Below are 11753 nucleotides of genomic sequence, written 5' to 3'. Positions count from 1 at the left end.
TATATTATATGATCATACGTTCTTCCCAATCTCACCTCATACAAGTACACACTACCATTCTGTGCATGGTGCACTGTGTATGTTGTATTTGTAACCAATAATGGAAGTGTAGGAATGTTAACTTGCTGGAGATGAAGAGCTGATTGAATACATTTTTACTAAAAATGACTTTGTGTGCAGCATTAACTTTATTTCATGTTATTTTGGCCCCAGCAGCAGCAGCAGCAGCAAGGATGTGAGCAGCAAAGTCAGTCAGCCGTGGTGGAGTGTAACATTTACTCAACTACTGTACTGTGGTACAATTTTGAGGTAATTGTGCTTTACTTCAGTATTGTGGTCACTAGTTGTCTTGAGGACCAAAAAAATAGATCGTAATGTTGCAGTAATAATAATTCAATGACACGACAGGGACACATTGTGCTGCTCACAAAAATGGCAACAAAAAAAAAGCGTACAAAGCAGAACCCTCTGTTTTCTAGAATAAGTGTGGCTTCACTCCTGTCCAGTAAACGTTCTTGTGATTGCGAAGCGAGCTACGTCAATGTCACTGAATTGAATCCTGTTGCATCTGATGGAAGAGGTGGCACTTCTGTATCAGCTTTGGCCTTTTACCAAGCTCAGGATGTGATTCTGTAAAGCAGTCCATTTGCAGAAAGGTTTTCATTGTCAATTTCTTATTGAAGTAACTGGAGCACAAACAATGGCTACAATGGCGCAGCAAGTGGAATTTACACAGTAAATACCACAGTGCATTAGGTTATTCAACTGAAAAGTAGCTTCAATAGAAAGAAAAACACTGTGATTCATGTTATTTCATCCTAGCAATCTTTTATACATGGTGTTAAAGGGTATATGAATGCATCGTGATACTGATACAATAAACCTCACTGGGTCAGAGGTTGTTGGGAGGTTGTCATGGGAACTTGGGTATTGATGGTGATTCGCTGCCTGGTTTGACACCGGATCATCCCTATGATGGCTCTTCTGAACCTGCAAGGAAAATATTATTTATGTCTTTGAACACACCTCACTTCTCACAGCAAAATATAGTGCTGCATTAAAACATTAAGATAACACATAGCCCCTCTCTACCCTCTGCAACTGCCTCTCACAAGCATAAGCGCAAACAAGCACACTAACTATTTATTGCATTACAGGAATTAATCAAACTATTATCAAAGCATAATGAAGAGAAAAACACTCACTTTTTGTTGGCAATAACATAAATGCAGGGGTTGTAAAAGGTGGAGGACTTGGCAAAGAGTGGAGCGATGATAGCCATGGGGGCAGGGATAGTCTTGGGGTCACCAAACGATGCCCAGAGACACACCATGGAGTACGGAGACCAGGCCACCAGGAACATGACAACCATCACTATGGACATCTGCCGACCACAAACACAAAACCAATGGGGAAAAGGCTCAGTCATTCCTCTGTTTTCCTGGTCAACGTTAAAGGTCCCACATTGTAGAAAGTGAGATCCCCATGCCTTGTTTGATTACAAAGCCAGTCTAGGTGCTGTATAAATACTGTGAAAGTATCAAAACACTCAGTCCTCGGAGAAATGCACACAGCCCGTATTCAGAAACTATGCCTTTAAAAGAGCCGTCAGGACTTCTGTAAGGTTGTGATGTCACAACTGTACAGTCACTGCACTTAGCCACGCCCCCAGGAGGTCATCTGCTCCAGGCACAGCACCACCCACCAAGTACAGGGACGCTCATCCACCCGCTCGGTCTGTCTAAGTTATTGGAGTGCTCTGCTCAGGAGGACTCTTCAAGGTTTTGGACGAATCATGCAGAGCTACTCAAGTGGAACCCCAGCATAAAAACATAGAGCTGAAATGACCATAATATGGGACCTTTGAGATTATTTTTCTAGCGCGCAACCAGCGATCTGTGGACTGAAATTAAATAGGTCTCTAATGTGTGTCTAACATCCACTCCTCAAGACTGATAATGGTTAGGCAAGTTTGGCACAGAGTCTAACACTTGTCTATGCACTCACAGCCCAATACGCAATCATTGTAGTTACATGTGTGTGACGGAACAAAATTGAATTGGTGCCTCAAAAAGACACTTTGGGGGTCACATTTGCGCTGGTACAGTGTGAGTTGATACTGGACCCGTGAAGACATTGCCGAATAAAATTGAACTAGTAATGCATGTGAGACAGACGACCAAAAAATGTGACTGTAACACCCCCCCACACACACACACACACCCTATACAAAAGGGAAATTTTGGAATTATGAAATATCTTTATGTATTATGTATTCACTGCATAAAAAAACAATAACAGCACAGAACAATTAACTGTACAATTAATCTAAATAGTGAACTTAATACCTGCAGGAGGTTTGTGTAAAACTAGCAGTTTGTGTAAAACTCTTAACAGACTATTTCCTGTGGATGTTGTATGCATCAGATGATTTTCCCTTATTTTTAGGAACACAGTTCCATGTCTGTATTATGATTCTCTTTTGATTTCATACATATGTTTTGTTAGTCCAAGCAGCCTGGTTTTATGATAAGTAAATAAATGAATGAACTTCTAAAATAACCCTTACATTTTGTTGTCTTCTTCACAAAAATTTATTAAACGCATGCATATTATATTTTATGTATATAAAAATTCTTATACCCTTAGAATCAAGAGGGTTCACAACCCCCCCCCCCCCCCCCCGTAGAGCTCCTGATGGGGGTCGGGACCCCCAGGTTGGGAACCACTGCCCTACACCAAAGTTGCATGCTACTTTAAGTGGCACACTAACTCAATGACAGCAGTAAAAGCGTGACAGAAAGAAAAGGGAGCCTGAAAATGCCTTAGTGTGGCTCAGTTTTCACCTTGGTGACGTCCATCTGATCTGACCAGTCGATGTTAATGCTGTCCAGGCAGTTGCTGGCTTTGTATCTCCTCACAGTGACTGACACGTTGTAGTAACAGTAAAACATGACGGACAGAGGCACAACGAAGTTCACAGCAATCACTGCCATAGTGTACGAGATGAAGGAGCTGTGGGGGGGAAAGCAGAGTTAGTTGTAGCGTCTGCTCACACAATGATGTACTGGACTGATGTTTTAATCTTGGGCCTGGTTAGCATGTATTGGTATATTTTAAACAACATTTCAAATCCTAAATCCAGTTCACATTTGCCTTATTGCACTGACTAGAGTTCAATACAGTATTACCAAAGTAGTTGCAGGTTTACAATGCAAGTGTAATAACTCAGAATGTGAGAAAAAAACAAGCAAAAAGACAACAACCGTTTACACATGGCTACACTAGATTAACTATAATAAAAAATAGTGGTAGTAGCAATTTACAGTTGTACCAGTGGTAGTGATAGCAGTAATAGTAGAAAGTATAGAAAAATATAGTAGGCCAATACTTAAATTTAGAATTGAGCATTTAAAAACAAAATTTGATGATGACAAATAATCATATTTATTCCCATAATGTTAACATACATTTTCAATGAGGATCCCTTAAATTTGTCTTAGATACTGTATGTTCTGATATGCACTGAAAAATCAACTATGCTGTGGAGGCAATGTTTCTTGATGACCTCACATACCTTTTGGTCTGGCTTTGGTAGAAGGTGGTAGTAGCAATTGTCACAGTAGTAGTAACAGTTTTGTGGTTTTTGTTAGTGGTAGCAGTAAAAGCAGTTGAACCTGAGTAGTTACTTGGGAGGCACTGGCTGCCACTGTAACACCTTCTCCTCTGTATCTGTATTAAACTGCATATATACATTTGAAACTAAGCTCAAAACCAACCTGTTTTCTCAGGCGTATGAACAGTGTTTGTGTGAATGTACAGTGCTGTGAAAAAGTATTTGCCCCCTTCCTGATTTCTTATGTTTTTGCATATTTGTCACACTTAAATGTTTAAGATCATCAAACAAATTTCAACATTAGACAAAGATAACCCGAGTAAATACAAAATGCAGTTTTTAAATGATGATTTCCTTTATTAAGGGAAAAAGCTATCCAAACCTACCTGGCCCTATGTGAAAAAGTATGTTAAATCATGAATTAACTGTGATTAACCACATTTTTTGGAAAGCTGAGTTCAATTTCACTAGCCATACCCAGGCCTGATTACTGCCAGACCTGTTGAATCAGGAAATCACTTAAATAGAACCTGTCTGACAAAATGAAGGCTGAAAGATCTCAAAAAGCAAAACATCATGCCGAGGTCTAAAGAAATTCAAGAACAGATGAGAAACAAAGTCATTAACATCTATCAGTCTGGAAAGGGTTACAAAGCCATTTCTAAGGCTTTGGGACTCCAGTGAACCGCGGTGAGAGCCATTATCCACAAATGGAGAAAACCTGGAACAGTGGTGAACCTTCCCAGGGGTGGCTGGCCTACCAAAATTACTCCAAGAGCGCATCGACGACTCATCCAGGAGGTCACAAAAGAACCAAGAACAACATCTAAAGAACTGCAGGCCTCACTTGCCTCAGTTAAGGTCAGTGTCCATAATTCAACAATAAGAAATAGACTGGGCAAAAATGGCATCCATGGGAGAGTTCCAAGGCGAAAACCACTGCTGACCAAAAAGAACACAAAGGCTCGTCTCACATTTGCCAAAAAATATCTTGATGATCCTGAGACTTTTGGGAAAATATTCTGTGGACTGACGAGACAAAAGTTGAACTTTTTGGAAGGTGTGCGTCCCGTTACATCTGGAGTAAAACTAACACAGCATTTCATAAAAAGAACATCATACCAACAGTCAAAGGTACTGTGATGGTCTGGGGCTGCTTTGCTGCTTCAGGACCTGGACGACTTGCCGTAATTGATGGAACCATGAATTCTGCTCTCTACCAGAAAATCCTGAAGGAGAATGTCCGGCCATCAGTTCGAGACCTCAAGCTCAAGCGCACTTGGGTCATGCAGCAGGACAATGATCCGAAACACACCAGCAAGTCCACCTCTGAATGACTTAAAAAAAAACGAAATGAAGGTTTTGGAGTGGCCTAGTCAAAGTCCGGACTTAAATCCAATCGAGATGCTGTGGCATGACCTTAAACAGGCCGTTCATTAAGACCGTTAGACTGCCTGTCACACTGCGGCAGCACAACCAGAACTTTGTAAGGAGGATGTAAACTGGTGCTTCATATTATTTTAATCTTTTGTTAGCTGCTTAGATTGAATGGCCAGTTTTTAACAGATTCATTATGGAATATAACTTTTTGTTGTTTTATCTATGTTTTTTTGGGGGGTATTTATTTCCTACCTTGAGAGAGTTGAGATGCAATACCTGTTACAACCAAATCACAGGTTATCACAGTAGCAGCAGTGAGCAATTTTCTTAGTTCTCGTAGTTTTTAAAACAAAATGTTACAGTTACTGTCGAGTATGCAGTGACGTCTGCAGTCTATTGATAACTCACGCATCGTTCTGTCTCCAGTTGATGGTGCATGTAGCTCCTGTGGGGTCAGGGGCGTAACCAGCCCAGCCCACTATAGGCATGGAGGACCAGAACACAGCATTCAGCCATGCTGCTAGAATAAGAAGGTTGTACGACCGCACCGTCATTTTATGCCCTAGAGAAAGAAGTGACATGTGGGTGAGCCCAACCCTTTTGAGGGTCTCTGTGTAAACCAACAAAAGACTCACATACAAATGGATGGAACGTACAAAATTGTAGCCACAATTTTGCCATTTTTAAACCTTTTCTCCCCACCTTTTTCACAGATGAAAAACAAATGAATTTTTTCAACTGTTCTTAAATCATAAACAGTGGAGAGAAAACAGTTTAGATCAGACTTAGAAAATGGATCACCAGAATTATTTTTTTCTCACTTGTCTCTCAGGGCTTCCGTACAACTCTGACAAACATATCAACATATTTTTTATCTGCACCTTCCCTTCTATTATCTGGAATGTGGCGACTGGACAGTAAAAGGACACCGCTCAGACAGACTTGAAAAGTGAAAACAATTCACCTGAAACAATAAAAGTGAGGGGGACAAAAATGGAGAGCAGAAGAGCAGCAAATACTCTACCTATGTCTGGTCTGCAGATGGTGAGGTAGCGGTCAATGGCCACCACTGTCAGCAGGCCGATACTGGCCATGCCAAAGAAGATGTTGAGAGCTGCATAGATCTGGAGACAACGACACAGAATTTTCAGCAGTTCATGATGGCCCCTTGTTTCCTTGAGGTTTGTGGTATAATTTCAATGTTTCAATGAAAGTAATTCCAGGGTGAAAAAAAGTACCAGAACTCTCCACCAGAATCAGAAATCAGAATCAGAAACTATTCATTGCCAAGTAACATACATTACAAGGAATTTGCCGTGGTCTGGAGAGCATGTTTGGAGAGGGTGCAACTTCAAAAGTCAGTATTCAAAAAAAAACGGAGTTAATACAGGAATAAAGGAGAAAAGTAAGAAAAAAACAAACGTATAAAAAATAAAAGAGAAAACAAACAGGAGCGACTGTAATAGGCTGCATGCACGGTTGGCGCATGCGCACTACCATATTACTACTACTATATACTTTGAATGAGTTCTAACTACCTTCAACGAAGCCATTGGTTTTCGAGAATTTTAACTAGGGCTGCAACTAACGATTGTTATCGATTAAACGTTTGGTCAAAGAAATTGTTTGAAATCTCAAATACTAAGAAAAAAAATGCTCGTCCAAATTTCCCATTATAAAATTGGCTGTTTTGTCTAATCAAAAAAAAAAGGCATTACATTCATGATGATTTATGACCACGAAGAGGCAGCAAGTCCTCATATTTGAGAAGCTACAACCAGTGAATGTTAAACATTTTTGCTTTAAAAATTACTGAAACGATTAATTGATTATCTTAATAGTTGCAGATAATTTTCCTGTCGAAGTACTAACCGATTCTAATTTTAACTATGGTATAACACGTAAGCTTTATAGAGATTTGAAACCTGTTTGATTTGATTTTGATATTAAAATGACACACACTGACACAACAGTGTTCACTGTGAAGGAAGACCTAACGCGAGCAAGTCTCAGGCTTTGTTGGTCGCTGATTTCATGAACTGACATGAAGATTGGATAAACACATCCAACAATCTATTAGTCTATTGTACGCCTATGGTATTGTGAAGTATATGTTATTTTGAATACAATTCTTGTATCGTCTTTTTTGTTTTGAGGAAAGCTGACCCACTGGAGAGCAGTATTTTGAATAGATGTAAATGAATAATGATATAATAGGAGAATGTGATAACATTTTTGACAAATGACTTGTTGTAGCAAAGGTACACAGTGGGCACTGTATAGGAAACCGCTGCCCAACATTAGGCTCTGGGTTTCCCAGCTCTGCTTCTCAGTGTAGATTAGTATCACGTGGCTCAATATCACTGTGCAGTAAGGAGGACTTAGAAAGAAAAAAACAATCCAAACACGCGGCCTTCGGCAGTGCAGCAGCTGAAGTAAACGTGCGTCAGACTGCGCTCATAAGGTTTGGTCTCATGGTCAGCTCAGAATAAGTCACGTTAGTTAGTGTGACATTTTTTAAAGGTTTTAGAAAACATGACGGTGTGGAGAACGAGAAGGTTGGTGTAGCTTCTGACTGGGTCTTACAAATAATTGCCATATAATACACATGGAATACATTCTTCCCAGCAAGCATTTTACAGATGGTGAGCTAAATGTCAGTAATGGAACAATAAAAAAACACATTCCATTTGGACTGCTGCTGAAGGATGGGGGAGGGGTTCATAGAGCCTGCAAACATTCTTTACGCCGTAAACCATTCTGCAAACATATGCGCAGTGCAAGTGCATGAAGAGACCATATAGGATGAGTCCTTGAATACATTGAATTTTCAAGAGTACTCAATTTCATTTTTAAGACGTAAAAATATTCGAAGTATAATACATAATAAGGATTACAGTCCACCCACCTGACAACCAGTGTAGCCGAATTTCCAGCTGCCGTGGATGTCCGAGGCGGCTGACATGGGATAGCCGATGCCAGCCACTCCGATGTCTGTAAAGGCCAGGTTGATTATGATGAAGTTGGTGGCAGTGCGGAGCTCCTTAAACTTCGCAAACATTAGCAGCACCACAATGTTGCTCGACAAACTAATGACACCTGAGAAGAGAAAGGATGACAGTAGTAGTGTCGTGTCACAATGTAGGCGGTAAAAGTCACAGTGACTGAGAGTCTCAATATGGAAATTAACTTCTAATGTGCAAGCATGGGGGGGTGTGTGGAATTCAATTAATTGTGGAATAGACCTTTTTTCACAGCAGACAATGTGACTTGTCAGACACAGGTGTCATTAATAACATTATTATTTGCTGCATTGGATAATAACTGCCGGGACAGAGCCATTACTGTCATTGGTTCGGCCTGTACTTTCTCTCCTACGACCAATCAAATGCCTGTGGTCTGATTCATTTTGGGCAAAATAAACAAACAAAGAGTTCTGTGATGCGAGCAAGGCTATAAAATTCAGGTGAGAAAGATTTATTCAGGAAGCAAAACGCCATGATCAGTACGGGATTTTTACAGAGAAGAAAAATGCTCATCAAGAAAACAAGTCAACTCCAAAATATGAAGAAGCCTTTATTGTTGTGGCTTCCAAAGGGGGGTCATGATAGAAAAGGTTTTGGAAGCACTGCGCTGCAGTTTAGACTTTAGATTCACTCAGGGGAACAAATCAAGCCGAATATTTTCTACTGTTGCTTTATGTTTCACTGTCTTGATGAATTTGCCACAAGAGAAATGCAAAATTAGGGAATTCAGAAACTATTTCAAAAGGTATTGGCTATTAGTCATTACCATTAAACACGTTTTCAGCCAAGCTCACTGAACATCTGACATGGAATACAGTGCCAAGACCTGGATAAGTTACATAATGCTATCAGAGCAGCTTTTCAAAGGGATAACAATGCACTCATTTCCTTTCACCATTAATGGCCTTGAAAACACACCTATTTATCTTTATCTGTCATGTTTTCTTCATCCCCCATGTCTCTTTAACTGCTTTCGAAACTCTTTAAAAACAACTAAGAGAAACATACTGCTATTCCGACTAACATCATCCATGCTAAACAGCAATAAATGAATGGAATTACAAGTTTTATTGCGTTTTTTCAATGCTTTGAGCAGCGGAAACTAAATACCATTCACCTCTATAGAGTGCTGCAGGAATGAGTCCTACAACCCGGAAATGAGTCAGCCTCTTTACACTTCCGGTTCCCTCGTCTGGAAGTCAATGGGTTTTTTTGAATGGGTTTTTGGTTAGATGCCTGAAATAAGGTCTGTGGTTAACACAAGATTTTCACCGTTTGTTCTATGACATAAAATACGTCAGTACATACCCCCCTTGTGAATTTTGAAGGTTTTACGTGTAAAAAAAAAAAAAAGGCGGTTGCTAACAAGTGGCTAAATGAGACTACAGCGTTTGTCACAGACATTAAACGTCTTCATGCCGAACACGGAGAGTCATCTACTCACTAGTCCGCCTTTACAGCCTCGTTGTGTTTATACTCTATATCTATCTGTCTACATATCTATATCTATCTATATTCTCTTAAAAGTGAAGCTTAGTGGTGGTGACGTCGAAGTAATGCGACCGTGGTGTAGTTTGTTTATAGCCTAACGTTAACGTTTTACTTCTGGCGATTCCATTTACGCTTCAAAAATCATAAAAGTGGTGTTCATTAGTGAAGATCATCTTGCTGAACAAAACGTGTAAGTATCATAAACTTATGTTTGCCACAGAGTTTATTTTCTGCAATAATCCAAAACCCCATGGAAAAATCCCATTGGCTTTTTGTCGAGGTAACCACGGCGATGCTAACTTCCGGGTTTGCCTACAGAAATACGTCACCCCTGCAACACTGGGTGGAGACAGAAATCTCATATGTCACTTGTGACATAAAAAACACATGACCTGGACAAATAACACCAAAACTATTGACGGATAGATACTAAAAATAAGTATAAGTTCTAATTTGGGTGAACCAACCCTTTAACATTCACTAGATGCAGAACTTTTTCAGTGTAATCAAAATATTCTGTTCGATATACTGAACGAATCTGCAAACGTTCGCCGGCAATGTATTATAATTTTCCTACAATATCCACTGGAAGCCACTAACAGTTTTATGGTTATGTTTAAGTAATTCAAAGGACTTTGTTAGGGAAACACGGTGGTTTTGGTTAAATATTAAAAAAGTCAACTGTGACTTGAAACACAAAACAGGATGTGATTACTTGATTCCAAATGGAACCACAGCCAGCATCTTTCCCGAATCATAACGAAAGTGTTTTTGTAGCCTAATCTTATAACCACAGGCAGGACACAGGGTGTGATTACAGTTACATCATTTGACTGTACAAGGTTCTACAGAAGAACATGAAGCAGATAAATCACACTGAAACAACACAATACTCACATTACTCATCTTAGTCAGAATGAAATCTACTCATCTATTCATCATGCCATTGGTGATCTCATCTTTGTTACCTGCAGTAATAAGATATCCGGCCACTATGTTGTGCTCCAGTTGGGTAAAGGCACTTTGTCCCCCATATGGTGCAACATCATTTGAAATATTGACTCCAGAGTCAATCCCCATTTTCTGAGGTTTTAGAAAAAGAGAAACAAAAATGACACTTGATTGAAGTAAACAGTCTTCCCACTAACAGTCTTGGAGGGTAAAAAAATCCAAAATCTGAACGAAAGAGATGTAGAGAGTCAGTATTGCGAAATGCATCGTCTAACTAGAATCTGTAGGGTATTGTTGTGGAGAGGTGGGGGGTAAATGTGGAGGGATGGGGTGAAGGGGATTATTACATACCACTGCTCCCCCCAAGTGGAGGCAGTCTGTTACACGTAACAGGGGCAGCAGGGCTGCACAAGAGAGGATTACTACTCACGTGGAGTTGCTAGCAGGTTGGGCTCCTGCCAATAGGCTTTGACATTACAAACCTGAAGCTGAGTTAAAGGCTGAACCTCAGACTTAAGACTTTTCACTTCACAGAGGGTGCATACTGTATGTACAACCAAGGCTGGATTACCAACTAGCAAAGAGGGTAAAACCCCCTCCTAGCCCCAGTGATCCAAAGGCCCCAGGTTTGCTGTGTGGCAATTAGTTTTATTAATTAATAGAAAGACTTTCTGACAGAAAGACAGGACTTTCACCCAGGAGGCCAGGAGATTAAACCATGTCCTAACAATCCTAAACATATAACCAAGAAGTTTTGGTGCTTAAACCTAACCCAACTGCGACTGTTTCTTCAACGTAAACCACGTGTTAGAAAGGCTTTCTGGCAGAAAGTTTGTTTGTTTTTAAATGTGTTATTAACTGGCCCCTGGCCTCCTGTCATTTTGCAAAAGAAAGCCTCCGTGCAAAGTAAGTTGAGTATCCCTGCACTAGAAGGAGATTTATCTGACACATTACCAGAGATCAAGTTGCATACTCACATATAAGAGCAGATTGATGAAGACATGGCCTTCACTCATTTTCAAATTTTATACTGAGCCAAATCTGAGCAGCAGAGTTATTTTTCACTTTTGAGTGGCATTTGAACTGTTGCTAGGCCAAAACTGCAGCCCTGAACAGCAGTTCATCTATGGCACTAACAAGCCTTAGATTCCCAACCCGCTCTACCTATCATGTCGAAGTGTCCTTGAGCAAGACGCTGAACCCCGAGTTGCTCCCGATGGAGACCAGCACCTTGCATGGCAGCTCGGTCGTCATCGGTGTGTGAATGGGTGAATGAGACCTTACTGTAA

General features: G+C 40.3%; 1 protein-coding gene across 1 annotated transcript; it reads right to left on the bottom strand.

The window, feature by feature from the left end:
- Positions 1 to 884: 884 nt before the first annotated feature.
- On the bottom strand, positions 885 to 10593 carry rrh (retinal pigment epithelium-derived rhodopsin homolog). The gene is made up of 7 exons (XM_070920957.1): positions 10482 to 10593; positions 7905 to 8095; positions 6021 to 6120; positions 5405 to 5558; positions 2847 to 3015; positions 1206 to 1384; positions 885 to 990 (listed from the first exon to the last, which is right to left on the bottom strand). Exons 1-7 carry the CDS (start codon positions 10591 to 10593, stop codon positions 885 to 887), a joined length of 1011 nt encoding a protein of 336 aa, XP_070777058.1.
- Positions 10594 to 11753: the final 1160 nt, after the last annotated feature.

This window comes from Enoplosus armatus, chromosome 15 (genome assembly GCF_043641665.1).
Source record: "Enoplosus armatus isolate fEnoArm2 chromosome 15, fEnoArm2.hap1, whole genome shotgun sequence".
Classification (NCBI taxonomy): domain Eukaryota; kingdom Metazoa; phylum Chordata; class Actinopteri; order Centrarchiformes; family Enoplosidae; genus Enoplosus; species Enoplosus armatus.
This window is presented reverse-complemented; position numbering and strand designations above follow the sequence as displayed.